The 20,096-nt window shown below is 34.7% G+C and overlaps 1 protein-coding gene across 2 annotated transcripts in view; it reads right to left on the bottom strand.

The window, feature by feature from the left end:
- Positions 1 to 4,842: 4,842 nt before the first annotated feature.
- PAWR (pro-apoptotic WT1 regulator) overlaps positions 4,843 to 20,096 on the bottom strand; it is a 100,538-nt gene continuing 85,284 nt past the window's right edge. For both annotated transcript variants that reach the window (XM_029205889.1, XM_029205890.1), the window contains 3 exons: positions 9,436 to 9,583; positions 7,724 to 7,828; positions 4,843 to 5,537 (listed from right to left, as the gene is read on the bottom strand). In XM_029205889.1, the coding sequence (XP_029061722.1) occupies positions 5,451 to 5,537; positions 7,724 to 7,828; positions 9,436 to 9,583 (340 nt within the window). In that variant the 3' untranslated portion in view covers positions 4,843 to 5,450. The remainder of the gene's footprint in view (positions 5,538 to 7,723; positions 7,829 to 9,435; positions 9,584 to 20,096) is intronic.

Consider the following 20,096-nt stretch of genomic DNA (forward strand, 5'->3'; position numbering starts at 1 on the left):
ACTTGAGACTTTATCTAAACAGTCTGACTGAAAGATGCTTGTTCACTTGTTAGACATGTATGACATTACTGAGAAGATTTAGAGTTCTAGAAGTAAAGAAGACTGATTAGCCTGTGCAGGTGTATGAAGAATGACACATTAGGCAAGAGGTTATGTAAACCATTTACTAAAAAAACACAGACTGGATTTTTACATTCCCAGACCTCTACTTATCTTTTCTAAGTATGAGGGACCTGAAATTCTTTGACCACCATCAGATTTAGTGGATGATAGAGCCAATTTTGGATTAAGAAATTATTTCTGCAGTTTCAAAACACAAAAACAATTAAAATTTTTAGTCAGGTTGAACATGTACACTTCCTCATTCAAAAAGCCCCACCACGAATGTATTCAGATCTTATCAATACCATATTTTTGTTTTTTAAAATACAATTCCTTCTACAATAATATACTAATAAAGATTTTAAAGTACTGCATACTGTTTCAGTAAGAGGCACATAATGAGAATATTAACATTGTCCTTTAACTTCGAAAATAAAACTCATGGTCAGGGTTTCACCGATAGTACAGGAAGGAAAAAAATAATTAACCAGTGTTAAAAATTAAACAAAAATTTACTTTTTATTGAGTATTTATTACTTTACATGCAAAGCATATTAAAAGTGAATCTATATCACGTTGACTACCCCAGTGAAAACCTACGCAATGGGAATTATGAAAGCTGTCTACACAATACTAATGTGATCAATAAATGATCCAGATGTTTCTCTACAAATCTGCATTACCTGAATTAGCTGATTTTTCAACAAAACAGTAATTTTAGCTTTCATATGGTCTTTACTGGTAACAGCAGACATCTGATAACTTAAATTTAGCAGAAAAGCATAATAATAAAAACCCTGAATAGCACAGTCAAAACTTTCAAGAAACAAGTTCACCAAAAAAAGGTAATATACATCTATTAGGTATCCAGAGGGGGAAACAAAACAAAACAAAACAGGCATGTAATAAATGTCCATCAAGTGATCATCACTAACATTCTATTATTACCAAAGTGACTGCCAATATGTGAACTGTTTATTAGACTTAAACACCTAAAACAAACCAGTAATCAATAATGTATACAGAAAAACTAACTTAAAATTACATTTGAATACCATTAACAGTTTGGTGTATCTGACATAAACTGAATTCTTTTTACTTCACCACTGCTACAAATGCCTTTAAAATGTTCTTTTCATAATACATAATTATCTTAAAGAAACATGGTAAGATACTTCCCAAAATGCATCAGGTCTTTCATCCACCATTTAGTAAATGCTGCAGCAAATTAAACAGTACCTATTAACCAGACCTAAAATACAATGGCTGGATAATAAATACAAAAAGAATACTTTTGAATGAACTATTCAGATTAGACTGGCTAATGCTACTTAAGATATAGCACTCTTAAGATAGCACTGACACACACTATACAGATTGTACAATGCTAGATAGAAGGGCTGGTCCATGTCCATTTTTTGGAAACTTCTGTAATATCTAGAATTGTATACCCAGTTGACTAATAAATACTTGCTGAAAGAATAAGTATGAAAATTTAACATAACCCCCTCAACCATATTTTTCTCACATATAATTATTTTGGGGGGGTAGGATGGGGATATGACTTTAATATGCTGTGAGATTCTAGCTAAGTAAACTAAAAAAACAAAGTGGGCTCAGGTTTTCTTGGACTATGATTCAAGTCTACACTGAGAATGAAACGACCAACTTCTATACATCAATGAGAAAACCTAACAGGATGGGGGGAAGTGCCTTTGTTGATGGACCTGATGAGCAAAATGTTTGTCTTATTAGTACTATGTTTTCAGTTTATTGAAACAACAAAAGTGTCACTAGTTCTCAGATAAGTCGTACAAGTTACAATCCTAATCAATGGGATGTCCTTTATTTATGAGAGCATAGTTCCAATGCAAAAGAAGTCAAGTTTACTGTTACATATTAGGAATGGTTTAGATATAATAAGAGAACATTTACCACTGACTTTAACATGTTATTTTAAAGTTCTGATTCCTGAATGTTAGTTCCTTCTCACTTAATATATTCTCCCCAGTGAAAAGCTGATGTGTTTGGTTTTTCGTATTATAAGATGAAAATATATGCCTGAATCTTATAACAGGTTATTAACAACATTATGAATAGTTATTAAATAAGTGCCAACATTGCATGAACTTACTAGGTACTGAGTCAAGGTCAAAGAACTACAAAAAAGATGAAAGATAACTATCACTATACATAGGAATACTGTGTAGGACATCAGATTAATCATCAAACCCAAGGTCCTCCCTATTTTGTCTTTTGGTGTTGAACATACGGACATGCTACTACATTGCCTTGCATTATTTTCCACAAAGTATTAGTGGACTCAAAAACTTGCATTTTAATTTCTAATTATAAAAATCCAGAGTAATCCAGAAAACAGAAACCACATGTAACTGAGGTAGGTTTTTTACCTTAAGAATACATTGCTTTCTACTGCAACTAGAAAGTTATTTTTAAAAACACATTGTTTCAGATATCTGCTCCTGATACTTAACCTTCTGTTATAAACTACTTGAGCAAGTTATTACAATGTTAATCTACTATATTTAATAAATTCCCTTAGAAATACACACCCCAAAGCCTTCCTCTTCCTCTCTAAAGGTAACTATAGTGCAATAAAATTAGTAACAATTCTAGAAAGATGAAACAGATATTACTACAGTAATTCCCAAGTTTATGCATGTCAGAAATCAAGGAGGAGAGTCACATTCATTTTAAAGATGATAAACTTACTGTTTAGAAAATAATATCATAAACACATTAGAACTTTGGATATGCTTTATTATGCCACAAATTCCCAAGAGACATAAGAAATATTATTTCTGAACGGGACTAATAATTTCACAAATACTAGCACTTTATTGACAATAGCCAAGTTTTTTAAGGTCATGCACATGTATTTAAGTAACCTTTTTAAAATCTCGTGCTTTTTATAAAATTTAAAGGGAAACTGTAGCAGATTCTACTTTATTTTTCAATATTCAGTGTAAAAATCTATATGTGATATAAATATACATTTTAAGGACAGGAGGGAGGACTGCAAATGAACTGCTTTGCCTAAGTTGTCAGGCTCCTGCATATTTGCACTAGGTACCGTTATGTAAAAGATCATTGTTGGAAATGCTCCTGATAAAGTGAAATAAAGGAAAAACTTTAAAATAGCTTGGTCTTTAAAAGCATTAATACCTGGTATAATTTTAAAGGGGGAAATGAAATATTCCTTTACTTCCAAATGGATTAAACAGAAAATTCAAAATACTTCTCTTATTGAAAAACGAGTACACTAATACATTTTAAGGCTGGATACTAACACCATTTTCACAACATCCAAAGTATGGATGGGAAACTAGGCAACACCGATATTTCTGCCATACGCCTAAGGGTAATAAACAAAGGGAGATGAGGACTTCACCCCCAAAGATGGTGACTGAGCCTGGCATACCACTTTGACATGTGGGCAGCAGATCACTGTTCCCATGCTGGGACTATTCTCCAAAAAGGATGCTCTTATGCAGTAATTCTACAACTTTATCAAGTTTGGTAATCTAACATTGAACTTTTTGCTAAATATATATATGGACATATATGAACTTCTCCAGTGACCAAGTTAATTATTAAATAAACTAAATGGTGAAAAAATGCTAATAGCTAAAATTATGTTAATTTCAGGGTTTTCAATGGAAGATACAGGAGGAAAGAGGCAAGGGTAGCTGTTTCCAAATCTAAGTTATGATCAGAATCATGAGATGTTGAGCTTTAAAAATTCTATCCAGGGTCTCAACCTAAACCTATCTAGAAGCTATAACCCAAGAATTCTTTTTAAGCAACCCAAATGATCCTGATGATTAGTCAAGGTTGAAACTTCTGAATTGGGGGCATGGGGGAGGGGAGAGGGCACGATCTAGATTATTGCAGAGTTTTAGAATTCAACATTGATATTTATCATTTACTCTGCATTTTTTCCCAATTGTCTCACCTTCCCTATTTTTCTAACAGTGAATAATGAAGTGGCTTAGCACGTAAAAGGAAAAGAATCAGTAGGGTACCCAAAATGGGTTTTTACTATGTTCAAGCCATTTACGTACATTAATTGGATAAAAGGGTACCAGTATACTGTTTGAGATTCAACTTCAGACAGATATTTCTTAATGTATTTTAAAGGAGAAGGCTTCCTTACTCAACATGAGAATGTAATAATATAAAATAATTCTAAACATTATTGTTACTTAATAAAAGAGAAAATTTGTATAATTCTTCAAAATAATTGTTTTTATAAATCCAATGTTAGGAAGAAAATCCCTTAAATTTGAAGTAGGGGAATAATTCTCTCATATGGGAACAACTGTGTCACAGTGTTATCCTCCAAGTTAGAAATTAAGCAAAGTATTTCAGTACTATTTCTGTTTACGTACTGTTTTGTTACAGTAAGTACAAATGTTTTAAATGTGAATATTTTGGTTTTGATTTTAATGCGTATGATAATTAAAAATATGGATTTTTTTTCCTTCTACACTGAAATTGTATACACTCTCTAGGCTTGATGAATAAACAACTTTTAAAATACCCCATGTTCACTTATAAACCTTGGAATAATAATTAAAAAAAAGTAGTACCTACATAAGAAATTTTACATTAAAATTACAATTGTATGTTTTTCTGAAGTCAAAGTGATTTTAAATTTATTTCAATATTTGAATACAAAATAGTACATTTTAATTTACTATAGCATAATTCAAGTATTCTCTTAAATTTTATATTTAGCCAACTAGTATATGATATTAACTGACTTTTTATAATAGCTTTCCTTTTTTAAAGATGACTGTTATACAAAAGAGTGTGACTCTATGTTCCTCTAAATTGCTTAGAATAAGTTGAGAGAACAAATGACAGTAGATAAAGACCTTTAGGAGTAAATCATCAACATATAAAAGGTTGCACACATCAGTAATAAGGCATTTGCAGGTAACTCCCTAAAAAGTATTTGAATTCATGTAAACAAAGACTATGTATATTCTTTTAGGGAGAAAATGCACTACCATAGATGAAATATATTCAGATGGTTGTGACTTTAAACCATATATTATTTGAATACCACACAAAACCGAAAGAGGCATAACCTACCAGTTTAATAACTAAAAGATGTTACTTATTTGTGAACTAAAAGGTTGACACTTTTTGAAACTGATAATGAAAAAGAAATATTTTGAAAATAAACATCCACTGTTTTCTAGAAATAAATATACATACTTAGTTAGTTTAATGTATTACAGCATAGGAATACTGTCCTAGCGCCCAAAACATTCAATCAGTAGTTTAAAAATATTTTTCCACACTGAGCCTTGAATCTTCTACCTTGTTAGCTGCCCAACAACTTTCAAAAGAGTTTTATTCTCCTGCTTTAGTTGCTCATTTTCATCTTCTATGTCATCTAGGTCCTTAAGGAAACAAAAAGGAAAATAATACGTAGTTTTTAAAACACTTAAAAGTATTCTGAAGGTGATAAAAAAAATTTCAAAAATATACATTCAAAGATAATCCATACAAGCAATTAGTCTGCAAACGAGGGCTAGTTCTGAAAACAACTTTGGAAGGAATATGCCCCACCTAAAGGCAGCATCCACTACTTAGACTCCTCACTGGTATCATGATAATGCAGGCCAGATCTTTCAGTTTTTAAAGAGAAGCCAGAAATCAGAATTCTTTATTGTGAATCTTCCAATTTTTAATCACTATAAATAATTTAAGTTTTTAGTTAAAAACAAATCCCTCCTTCCCCAAACTGAGGGCTAAATACATATGCAGTCAATATGAGGTTTGGGGCCTTGGATTGCAACCCTGTGTCAAACAAATCAGGCATCAAAAAGATCCAGATACAAGTTCTAGATGTACCCCTACCACCTTGGTGATCTTTGACAAGTATGCATGTTGCAGGGGGGAGAATTTGGGGAGGTGATAGAACTGAGGTATACAGAAAAGGAGGTCTGGGGCTTACAGAGTTGATCTGGTTCAATTTATGTTAGGCTTCTCTATGACATTTTGTTTAAGGGAAAGGTTTCGAGCTTAAAACAATGCGAAAGCCACTAAACTAGGTGCTTTAAAGTTATCTGATTCTAGCTCTATGTTCCCTATATTAATCTTAGTACCATATAAACACCAGTTGGTAAATACAAAGGCAATCCACTCTAAGTTTTAGTTTGAAGAAAGACTATTTCAAGGTAGACTATTTACTGATGGTTGGAAAAGAAAACGTTTATAGATTTATCCTTGCAATTCAAAATACTAAACTTGGAGAAATCAATTTGAATTCTAAGTGTACTACTGGATAGCAAAATTCTGAAACATTTAGTATACTGTCTTTGAACAATTAGGTAAATGAGTTTTAAATGTACAAACACAGAATTTGTATTTACTCACAAACTAAATTAATGATATTAGGAAACTAATTTGTTGAAACTAACAATAATAAAGATACGGGATTCCTAAAATCACTACAACTGAGACCTACCTAAGATTTAGAATTAAATAATAAAATACATTCACATATCATTTACTAGATTACAAACTCTGTAAGGGCAGGTGTTTTATTATTCTTTTTAATGAACACACTGCCTAAGACAGTGCGAATACATCATAGACATAAAAATATTTGCAGATTTTATTAAATCATATTCTAGAACCAAAAGAGGAATGCCCGTGTTCCAAACCAAGATGAAAGGCAGTCTATAAGAATGGAAGAGCTTACTTAGAATTAAAACTATTGGATACCTGAGGGTCAAATACTGGCTCAGCAGATAACTATGTGATTACTACATATGACCTTGAGCAAGTTAAACTCTGAGTTTCAGTGTCCTCATCCACACCCTGCAGTTAATGCTGTAGAGCTGTATTAGAATGAGTCTGCACATAATGAAGCTTTCTATTTTCTCTTCTTTTAGAATTAGAGTTAAGATTGGATTAGGAATTTGTTCCGTTTTTCCCTGAAGCAAATTTATTTCTTTCCTCCATCTTATGTAAAGCCTTCGAAAAAGGGAAACTATGAAATCTCTCCTCATTACCATTACCTAAGTATGGCCTAGCATTAATACCTGCTTCTTAAGCAGGGAGTAAATTCTAGGGCTGAAAGAGAAAAAAAAAAAAAAAAGAGAGACCTTAGGTTTAGGCTAAACCTAAAGCTGGGGATGCATATGTATAACTGAAGAAACAAAAGTGGTGAAAATACCACAAAGACAAGGACATATGGAGTTTCTTATGGCAAGACAGTAGCAATTTTAGTTCTTCACTGGGGCAACTCTGTACCAGTACCATTTTATGTGTGGCGCTGACCAAGCTGCCTCTTACCTCCAGACTCTAACAAAACACAGAACAAATCCATTCACTGGTCCATCCCCAAAAGAACAATATTAAGTAAATACAACTGACTGGTAATTGGCCAGAGGAAATCAGTTTATGGAATGAAATGACGGTTCTGGCTACCACAAATTACTATCGCATTAACAAAAGAATGAACTACTTAGTTCATATTATTATTTAATAAAATTAAATAATTTCTTCATATTTATGTATTTTCATCCAGTTGACAGAAAAAAAGGAAACCATTAAGCTGAAATATGTGAATACTCACTCGATTTAACAAATCAATTTCTTCTTTGAGCTTTCCAATCATTTCCTCTTTATCTTGCATTAGTCTCACAAGTCTTAAGTTTTCTTGTCTTTCTCTTACCACTTCCTGGTAGGTATAATTACAAAGTATTAATTGGGAAGTAACAAGTTGTTTATAATCTTAAATAGCATACATCTGCTAAGTCTGGTGAAGTACCTTAGATACATGAAGATTTCCAATGAATTTCTTAAGTCACTTGGTAAGGAAAGGAGGGCCCCATCCCAGAAAAGAACCAGAGAATGAGAGGAATACAGGAGTTGTAAAATATACTTCTGATTAAATCTATGTTTACCCAAGTTTTTAACAAATACCAATACTCAATGACTTTAGCTCTTTAGTTGATCACCACCATTAGTAATAAAATATCTTAACATTTAATGACTAATACCCTGTTGAAGAAAATTCAAAATTTTAATAAAAAATACAAAGTTTAAGAAAAGGAGATGGCTCTATGGAAAACTCTAAACAGAAAAATAATGATCCTCCATTTTACTTCTGGCTCTGCCAGTTAACTGACAATGGATAAAATGAAGGAACTGAAAACCATTACTGGTTTTTAAACTTTTTTTTTCTTTAAACAATGCAACACCTTTTCCAAAGAAATCTTATCAGAAGCCAGGACTTTACGCTGGGTCAGCCACCGTGGGGGCAAAAGTGAAGCAGAACTGAAAAGGTCTCACATAGAACTTGGCTTCTTTCTTACTCACCCGCAGAGGAAAGCAGCCAGCCGGCCTCATTAATCAGCTGCTGCCAACCGCTAGGAGCTCAACCCTAACTCCTGTGGAACTTCAAAAGCCCTTCTGAAGAAGCCCCTTGAAAACTATTATACTATGTATTCCCTAACGTTTTTAATTTAAACTCACAGAAACTAGGGTTAAAGTTCAAATGTGAACTAAAAATAATCATCATATTATAAAAAGAAACAATTTTTAAAATTCAATCTCTACTTAAAACAATTTTTATATCACAAGGAATAGTTTCAGTTCAGCAAAATAAAACACATTTTCAACAATCAGAAAGTAATTCAGCACCATTATCAATTTTAGGGATTTAATGTTTACAGAACAAAGTTGAGACCCCATGGGTAATAAATGAATGCCAATATTCATTTGAGATGTTCTCAAAGATACTCCTAAACAGGTTTATCCTTAAAATTGTTTCAAACACCACAGTGGCTCTAGGCTCTAACTCACAACCCAGAAGAAAGTCTACAATCTGTACAGATAATATAATAAACACACAGTAGTACATACTGCTAGCAGAGACTTCTAACCATTTCAAAGGCAAAGATTGTTTTCAATATATTAAAGATAACACTTGGCAAAATGAGAGTATCCATTAAATATTAACCAATTCAAGAGCTCGCTCCATTTCTAAAAGTTTTAACATCAACAGAACTGGATAGAAAAGTATTAAGGAAATCAGAAAATGCTTAGCCATTATGCATCTAGAAAATATATAATTAAGAGTGATTCAAAGCTTTTATTTGACTACACATGGAAGTACCGATTAACACTAATGGTATCTTCCATTAGTGCCCCTCATTCTTTTCCCTTTTTTGTCACTGTCTCTTCCTTACACATTTCAATTTTTCTCTCTGCTGCTATGAAAGTGAAAAAGGAATCCCAATGGTATATTAATTTCATAAATCTTAAATAATTTGTAATTCATACCTTTTCAAGATCTTCAATTTTCTTTTCCAATGTGCTACTTGAGACCAAATTACCTGAAGCATTTGCATCCCTGTTATACCTGCTGAACCCACTTCTATCTGTTCGGGAAAATCTACTTGAGACATCTTCTTCAGAGGCAGTGGTTGTGCTATGGAAATAAAAAAGATACAAAAAAAAATTTTTTTTTTTTTAAGATGTTGGGGGTAGGAATTTATTAATTAATTTATTTTTGCTGTGTTGGGTCTTTGTTTCTGTGCGAGGGCTTTCTCTAGTTGTGGCAAGCAGGGGCCACTCTTCATCGTGGTGCACAGACCTCTCACTATCGCGGCCTCTCTTGTTGCGGAGCACAGGCTCCAGATGCAGAGGCTCAGTAGTTGTGGCTCATGGGCCTAGTTGCTCCGGGACATGTGGGATCCTCCCAGACCAGGGCTCGAACCGCGTCCCCTGCATTAGTAGGCAGATTCTCAACCACTGCGCCACCAGGGAAGCCCCCCACATTTTTAAAGATACCTAATATTCAGCAAGAAGAGTGCCAAGAGTATTTTCTATTCACCCTAAACAATTATCATTCCCCTGAGGACACATGGTTATAATAGCCAACTTATTTATAATTATGGAAGTTAATCATTATTCCAACACAATAAAAAAAATTTTTTTTAAATTAATTCTTTTGACCAGTATCTACTGAGTAGCTGCTAAGTACCAGACACCGTTATGAGTACTGAAGATGGAACAGGAAACACAGATGCGCAAACATAGACTCTGACTTTCATAGAGCTTTCAGTGTACAGGAATATAACCAATGACAATAAAGCAAGACAACTATCACAATAAGGTAAGTGTAAGGTACTCTGAGAACTATGAGTGGACCCAATGTAGTCTATCTGTAGTGAAGAACCACTTTCTTTCTCCTTTTATTTTTAAATTCCATTACATCATGGACCAACACTTTTTTTTTTTTTTTGGCTGTGCTGGGTCTTCACTGCTGCACACAGGCTTTCTCTAGTTGCATCGAGCAGGGGCTACTTTTCATTGTGGTGCACGGGCTTCTCATTGAGGTGGCTTCTCTTGTGGCGGAGCACAGGCTCTAGGAACACAGGCTTCAGTAACTGCAGCACGCAAGCTCAGTAGTTGTGGCTCGTGGGCTCTAGAGCACAGGCTCAGTAGTTGTGGCACACAGTAGTTGTTCCGTGGCATGTGGGATTTTCCCGGACCAGAGCTCAAACCCGTGTCCCCTGCATTAGCAGGTGGATTCTTAACCACTGTGCCACCAGGGAAGTCCCCATGGACCAATACTTTTGTAAGATCAAACAAAAATGAACTGGAAAAATAAAAGTAAAAAAGGCCATACAAAATACAAGCCTAAATGCTTTATTAGATTCAGACCCATAAAATTATATTTCAAAAACAGGATAAACAAAAAAGAAAAGAATTACATAAAACTGCATAATTTTCATTGGAAGTATGCATATAGGAAATTATAGAAAACAGCTATCGCACTAGCAACTTTTGTCATTTCATAATTCTTATTTAACCAAAAGTTATCACTGAAATAGCCATTCTTCATATTAAACACCAATTCACACATTCTGAACTAATAGCACATGTCAATATTTAAAGTTTTTAATATAACAAATAAGCTTGCTTCTTGCTTTTGCATTAGTTATCTATTACTGCATAAAAAAATATGCCAAAACTTAGTGGCTTAAAACAACACAGTTATTATCTGACAATTTCTGTTGGTCAGGAATCTGGAAGCAGATTGGCTGGGTGTTCATGATTCAGGGTCTCTTCTGAGGTTTTAGTCAAGATGTTGGTCAGGGCTACAGTCATCTGAAGGCTTGTCTGGACTGGAGAATTTGCCTCACAGAGCTGATGGTAAAAGGCCTCATCAGCTTCTCACTGGTTGTTGGCCAAAAGCCTCAATTCCTCAGTATGAGGGCCTCTCTACTGGGCTGTTCACGACAAGGCAGCTGGCTTCCAGAGAGAAAGCGACACAACAACCAAGACAGACACTGCAGTCTCTGTTATGACCTAAACTCAGAAGTGACATACCATCACATCAACCCCATGTTGAATGTGGAAGGGGATTACACAAGGTGAAAAAACCAGGAGGTAGAGCTTCCTGGGGGCTCTTTTGGAGGCTGGCATCATTCTTGCTAATCTACCGAATCTAGGTTGGACTGATGACAATGCTGATCACAAGGGGTAAGGTATATCTAAACTACCTCTATGATTTGTTTTAGTAGCACTCACAACAGAGAAATTAGTTTCACAGATGTATATTGACCAAAACAGGGGAAGAGACTTTGAAGCAATTTTAGCAAGCTCAGGATATTCAGTTTTAACTTTTACCCAATATGCAGAAAATGACACTTTTCAAAATTTGTCCTCAATTCTTTATTGGTAGCCAGTTCCAAAAATTTATCCATCAAAAGTATAGTTAAATCTAAAATAACTTTTGATGAAAAATAATAGATTCTTGATCTATTAATTTCCTATGCATGGGTTTTCTTTTGATGGAAAATAAAATTCAAAGTCTTATCAAATTTGTAAGGTATATGATTATAACATTTTGCAACAGTGCAATATTAAAATCATCACCTACTTACTGATAAATTGTGGAACCCATCATAACAATTTGAAGAATCTTTTCCCCCAAATTTCTAACTTTCATTTTTGTCCTTTGACCTTATGTAACACTGAAAACATTTGATATTTCTTTCTTGCACGAAAGGCTAATTAAGATCATTTTTTAAAAAAGAATGATGCTATCAGACAAATAACCTTAATTCACATATTTTAAAAGCTGGGGACTAAACTAGTTTCTTTTTTTAAAAAATTGAAGTATAGTTGATTTACAAAACCTGATTTTTTATCTTGTAAAAACATGAAGTGTTCATGCCAAAGGTCAAATACTTTGCCTGAAAATTTCCCTTTAAAAATTATTGTATACCTCAGCATATGGTAACAGCTGATTGGCTCAGCTTCCAAACTATCATTTAGTTTTTTTAAAACCTCAAATTTAATGTATTAGTGTTTAAGTAATTCACACTTTTAGTGAACTGTTAATTTAGTTGATATACCAAGTACACTATTTAGTTCAGCCGACATAACAAGACTTTCTCAATGAAACAAGCAGGAAGTTGATTTACATTCTGGCACAAGTTTCAACATTTTTTCCCTGTCACTGTCTATATAATAATCAGAACATACTCCTGCAAAGCAAAGCAAAACACCAAACCACATTTGTTGACTTGGTAACTCTTCAAAGTTTTATATACTTCAGACAAGCTGTTGTTTGTCAGCAAGGAAGCTGAAAAATAAATTCTTCCTTCACATTACTGTCATGTGAGCAAAATCAATGTGTTGATCATATTGTAACAAAAATTCCTTTGCTATCCTGATTTGTCTAAGAGTTGGTCTTCTGTATGACTAAAACTGTCCCTAAATATACCAAGCTATGGGTGTTGCTGGGAAGTATTACATGAACTACCTTCTTTGCTACAGATTCATCCAACACCTTCCAGCAAACATCTTTGTCTTGTCATTTGTGCGTAGTTTTTTAATGTTAGCAACCTGAAGTCAGACTGTAAAAGAAACTCACAAAATACTAATGAAATCCTGAATACATATGAAATCCTGAAGATCTCTTCTGTCAGCTTAACTGTAATAGTTCTTCTTTCAAATAAGGCATTTGTGGTTGTGAATTTAATTATGTCATGCATGTAAATGCCACTTAAATTTTGATGGTTTTATTGTTTTAGCAGCCAGTACATCACTGCAAATAACCCACTGTGGTTTTAGCACTTCCCATCAATAATGGCTAAAAACTGAACTCAATATAGGAGGGAGGATACTTCCCAACAAAACTAGTACAAACTCTTTTGGTCTGTACCTCTTTGAAATTACTTCCATCATCATCATTTGGTTTAGTATTACTGTCACATTCAGAAAAGATGTGTCTTTTTTATTAAAAAAATAATCTAGGAAAGCTTCTTTTATCATAAGTAAATTAAGATTGAAAATAAAGAATATAAATTTTAGGGCTTCCCTGGTGGTGCAGTGGTTGAGAGTCCGCCTGCCGATGCGGGGGACACGGGTTTGTGCCCCGGTCCGGGAGGATCCCACATGCCACGGAGCGGCTGGGCCCGTGAGCCATGGCCTCTGAGCCTGCATGTCTGGAGCCTGTGCTCCGCAACGGGAGAGGCCACAACAATGAGAGGCCCGTGTACCGCAAAAAAAAAAAAAAAAATTTTACTTCCTAGATTTAGGTAATACTAACAAAAGCAGAAATTGAAAAGAATAAAAAAGATTTTTTATTTTTGTTTTATTTTGATTTAACTATTATATATTTACTTTTTAATTATTTTACTTATGAAACAAGAATATGCCTGATTAAATTTAACACATGATTTTTAAGCTAAATAAATCCTTCTTCAATTCTTACACATTTTGGGTTACAAATGACTAACATAAAAATAACACAGGTAGCGCAGAATACACATTCTTCTCTAGCTTGCATGGTATACTAACCAAGATAAACCATATTCTGAGCCATAAAACACACTTTCACAAATTTAAAAGAACAGAAACCATATAATGTCTGCTCTTAGGCCACAACAGAATTAGACTAGAACCAGTAACAGAAAGATAACTGGAAAGCCCCAAAATAACATGCAGATTAAACAGTGCACTTCTAAATAACACATAGGTCAAAGAAGAAATCTCAAGAGAAATTTTAAAATATTTTGAACAAAACGAAAACGAACCCACAACTTATAACTTGTGGAATGCAGTAAAAGTAGTGCTTAGAGGGAAATTTATAGCAATGAACGCATATATTAGAAAAGAAGATAGATCTAAAATGAATAGCCTAAGTTTCTACCTTAGGAAACTAGAAAAGAAAGAGCAAATTAAATCCAAAGTAAGCAGAATAAAAGAATAACAAGAACCAGAGCAGAAATGAATGAAATTGAAAACAGGAAACCAACACAGAATAATCAATGAAACCAAAAGCTATTTCTTTGAAAATATCAATATAAGCAATAGGCCTCTAGCCAAGCTAACTAAGAAAAAGAGAGGACACAGACGACTAACGTCAGAAATGAAAGAGGGACTATCACTAAAGATACCATGGACATTAAAATGATAATAAAGGAATACTGTGAACAACTCTGACCACAAATTTGATCACCTAGATGAAATAGATCAATTCCTTGAAAGATACAATCTGCCAAGAAACAAACAATCTGAATAGGCCTGTATGTATTAAAGAAATTGAATCAGTAATTAATAATCTTGCAAGACAGAAAGAAAGCACCAGGCTCAGATGGATTCCCTAATGAATCCCACCAAACATTTAAGGAAGAAATTATACACATTCTCTAAAATCTCTTCCAGAAGATAAAAGCAGAGGGAATATTTCCTAACTCATTTTATGAGGCCAGCATTACCCTAATACCAAAACCAAAGATATCGCAAGAAAAGAAAACTAAACACTAAGATGTCTCATGAACATTGATGCAAAAATCCTCAACAAAATATTTGCAAATCAAATTCGAGAATGTATAGAAAGAATTATACACCAAAATCAAGTGGGATTTATTCAAGGCTGGTTCAACAGTTAAAAAAAAATCAATTAATGTAATCTATCACAGTAACAGGCTAAATAAAATCACATGATCACACATAAATTCAGAAAAAGCATTTGATAAAATCGAACATCTATTCATGATAAAAACTGGACAAACTAAGCACAGATGGGAACTTCCTTGACTTGATAAAGAATAACTACAAAAAACCTACATCATACGAAATGGTAAGACACTCAAAAGCTTTCCTGCTAAGATCAGGAGCAAGGCAAGAATGTCCCCCCCCCTCACTATTCCTTTTCAGCATCTTACTGGAAGTCCTAGGTAATGTAATAAGACAAGAAAAGGAAATAAAAGTAATACAGGCTGGGAAGGAAGAAATAAAACTGTCTTTGTTCACAAATGATAAGATCATCTATGGAGAAAATGTGAAAGAATCCACACCAAAAAATTCCTGGAACTAATAAGCAATTATAGCAAGGCTGCAAGATACAAGGTTAACATACAAAAGTCAATCCCCTTCCTAAACGCCAGCACTCAACAAGTGGAATTTGAAATTAAAAACACAATACATTTACATTAGCTCTCTCCAAAATGAGATACTTAGGTATAAATCTAACTAAATATGTACAACATCTACGTGAGGAAAACAACAAAACTCAAATGAAAGATACCAAAGAAGAACTAAATAGAGAAATAATCCCTGTTAATGGATAGGAAGAGTCAATATTGGCAAGATGTCACTTCTTCCCAACTTTGATTTCCCACTGATCTACTGGCTCAATGCAAGCCGAATCAAAATCTTAGCAAGTTATTTTGTGGCTATTGACAAACTAATTCTAAAGTTTACATGGAGAGGCAAGATCCAGGATAGCCAACACAATAGTAATGAACAATGTTGGAGGGCTAACGCTACCCAACTTCAAGGCTTACTATAAAGCTACAGTAATCAAGCAGTGCAAGACTCGTGAAAGAAGAGACAAATAGAGCAATGGAACAGCAATGGAAGCAGAAAGAGACTCACATAAATAACCCACAAGTGATCTTTGACAAAGGAGCAAAGGCAATACAATGGAACAAAACAGTCTTTTCAACAAATGATGCTGGAACAACTGGACATCCGCATGCAAAAAATGAAAAATAAGACACTGGACATCCGCATGCAAAAAAATGAAAAATAAGGCAAAGACCATATACCCTTCACAAAAGTTACTTCAAAATGGATCACAGACCTAAATGAAAAATGCAAAACTAAAAAATTTCCTAGAAGATAACTAACATAGGAGAAAATGTAGAAGTCCCTGGATATGCTGATGACTTCTTAAATAAAACCAAAGGCACAATCCATGAAAGAAACTGATAGCTGGACTTCATTAAAATTAAAAATTTCTGCTCTGTGAAAGACAATGTTAAGAGAACAAGAAGACAAGCCAGCCTGGGAGAAAATATTTACAAAAGACACATCTGATAAAGAACTGTTATCCAAAATATACAAAGAACTCTACAACTCAACAATAACAAACCACCCGATTGAAAAATAGGCCAAAGAACTTAATAGACACCTCAGCAAAGAAGATATACAGATGGCAAATAAGCATATGAGAAGATGCTCCATATCATATATCATCAGGGAAATACAAACTAAAATGAGATACCACTGTACACATATTAAAATGGCTAAAATCAGGATCAATGCTGGTGAAGATGTGGAGTAACATGAACGCTTATTCACTGCTGGTGGGAATGTAAAATGGTACAGCCGCTTCAGCAACAGTTTCGTGGTTTCTTATAAAACTAAATATACTCTTACCACCAATCATGCTCCTTGGTATTGACCTAAAGGAGCTGAAAACATATGTCTACCCAAAAACCTGCACGTGGGTGTTTATAGCAGCTTTATTCACAACTGCCAAAACTTGGGAGCAACCACGATGTCCTTTCAAGGTGAATAGACAAATAAACTACAGAAAATGGAATATTATTCAGCACTAAAAAGAAATAAGCTATCAAGCCATTAAATGATATGGAGGAAACTTAAATGCATATTACTAAGTGAAAGAAGCCAATCTGAGAAGGCTATATACTGTATGGTTTCAGTTATATGACATTGTGGAAAAGACAAAACTATGGAGAGAATAAAAAGATGAGAGACTAAAATGCTACCATAGTGATGGATACATGTCATTATACATTTGTCCAAACTCACAAAATGTACAACACCAAGAGTGAACCATAATGTAAACTATGGACTTTGGGTGGTTATGATGTGTCAGTGTAAGTTCATCAATTGTAACAAATGTGCCTCCCTATTGAGGAATGTTGATAATGGGGAGGCTATCCATATGTGGGGACAGGTTTATATGGGAAATCTCTGTACCTTTCCCTCAATTTTGCTCTAAAAACTTAAATTAAAAAAAAATCACGTACATACCACAGCACCTGAACTAGTCGATATCCTGTTCTGAAAGGATTCTGCTTATCATGCACTTAGGTGTGATGATGACAATGTTAAAATGCAATTCAGGCTTCTAAACATTTACTCTCAAGTTTTATTCTTACCTTGTCATGGATTACTTACAAACAGTTCAAGGACCACACTTTGAGCAGCATTATGCTAAAGAACGTTTAAACTCAGACTTAAAAGAGGAATAAGAATGTGTAAATATCTAGAAACAAAGAGTACGTGGCCCTTTGAGAAACAGAAAAATCCAATATGGCTAAAGCATGAAAGGTAAATATAGGGGTGATAAGATATGACACTGGAAAAGCAAGCAGGATACCTGAAAGCAAGATATGACACTGGAAAAGCAAGCAGGAGACCTGAAAGCTCTTTTATGAAGAATTTCAACTAATGGTCTCCAAATTTATTCATTACATACACATTGGTATGTATATTTATCTACTATCTTTATAATCGATTTACAATATCATTATGTTTGGTTATATATTACATATTCATATATACTTTATTATACAAACATATATGTAAATCTAGTAATATGATTTATAATATGATATTGTTAAAATATTATCTGTATCACAAAAAATATAACATAAAGGGGTGAAAAGAATTTTAAATGTACATCTTTTTTTTTTTGGCTGCATTGGGTCTTTGTTGTTGCGCGCAGGCTTTCTCTAGTTGCGGCGAACGGGAGCTACTCTTCGTTGCGGTGCGCAGGCTTCTCACTGCAGTGGCTTCTCTTGTTGTGGAGCACAGGCTCTAGGCGGGCAGGCTTCAGTAGTTGTGGTGCACAGCCTCAGTAGTTGTGGTGCACAGGCTCAGTAGTTGTGGCTCGTGGGCTCTAAAGGGCAGGCTCAGTAGCTGTGGCGCATGGGCTTAGTTGCTCCATGGCATGTGGGATCTTCCCGGACCAGGGATGTGCAGGCTCAGCGGCCATGGCTCACAGGCCCAGCCGCTCCGCGGCATGTGGGATCTTCCCGGACCGGGGCACGAACCCGTGGTCCCCTGAATCGGCAGGCAGACTCTCAACCACTGCGCCACCAGGGAAGCCCGACTATAGTATTTTTAATGAAAGTATAATTTGAATATGCTTTACTTCTGAGGAACTTATTTTAACTCTTTGTGATATATAGAGATTTGAAGGTGTAGTTCTAAAATGAGCATGCATATTTGATTTTTAATGTCTGTAACAGCAGAAAGAGATGTCTCACAGTAAGAATTTAAAGTTTTTTACATTTTCACTCAAAACTCCAAAGCAAGCATCAAAATTTTTTCCTAATTTATAAGAACAGATCTGATTTTATGTATCTTGCCAACTGAACAACCACATGATCACCTTTGCGTTTATATACTTGTTTTTATATTCTCCTTAAATTCCCCCCCGACCTATCCATTTTGTATTAAACAACATAATAATTCATAAATCCATCTAACCATTCAAATTACACTATTGTGCAACATTTAGCAAGTGAACAAAGCACACTTTCCTCAGGATACCTCAAATACTAAATAATCATCTGATACATATAGAACAAGGGAATAAATAACAAGTACATAGTGCTATCTATTAAGTATACAGTGGGCCCTACGAATCTGTGGGTTCCACATCCACAGACTGAACCAACCCACATTGAAAATATTCAGGGGGGAAAAATGCTAGAAATTTCCAAAAAGCCAAACATATTTATATAGCACTCACACTGTATTAGGTACTATAAGCATTCTAGAGATAATTTAAGTATACAAGAGGATGTGCATAGATTATACACAAATACACCATTTTACATAAGAGACTTGAGCATCCACAGATCTTGGTATCCTCAGGGTCCTGGACCCAATCCCCCCTCCGTGAATATCAAGGGATGACTGTAAATGTCTTACTGTCTTTTAGATTAAAAGGTAAATACAAACAGAAGATCTAATATTTCCCTCCTGCATCCTAACATTATCTTGTGCATCACCCTGCCTTGGAGACCAGTTTAGACTCATTTAAAGGTAAAAGGAAGTCATTAAAGCAGGGAAAGTGACAATCATTTTAATAAAATGCACTGGAAATGAGCAAAACTGAAGGCAGCGAGACCAGTTTGAAGGATATTGTAATCATCTATGTAAGAGATGATGGTGTCCCTGGACTTCCCTGGTGGCGCACTGGTTAAGAATCCACCTGCCAATGCAGGGAACAAGGGTTCGATCTTTGATCTGGGAAGATCCCACATGCCGCGGAGCAACTAAGCCCATGCACCACAACTACTGAAGCCCACACACATAGAGCCTGTGCTCCGCAACAATAGAAGCCACCACAATGAGAAGCCCGGGCACCACAACGAAGAGTAGCCCCTGCTCGCCACAAATAGACAAAGTCCACACGCAGCAACGAAAACCTAATGCAGCCAAAAATTAATTAATTATATTTATAAATATTTATATATACATTTATTTATTTATTAAAAAAAAGAGATGATGGTGTCCTAGATTGGTGGGTTGGCATTGGAGCTACAATGACTGAATTTAAGTGAGGTTGTGAAGAAAGGAGAGGGGAGGGGACGGAAGGGAAGGAAAGAAAAAGGAAAGGAAAGGAAAGGAAAGGAAAGGAAAGGAAAGGAAAG

This window comes from Monodon monoceros, unplaced genomic scaffold, assembly GCF_005190385.1.
Source record: "Monodon monoceros isolate NGI ecotype Baffin Bay Population unplaced genomic scaffold, NGI_Narwhal_1 Super_Scaffold_6, whole genome shotgun sequence".
Classification (NCBI taxonomy): domain Eukaryota; kingdom Metazoa; phylum Chordata; class Mammalia; order Artiodactyla; family Monodontidae; genus Monodon; species Monodon monoceros.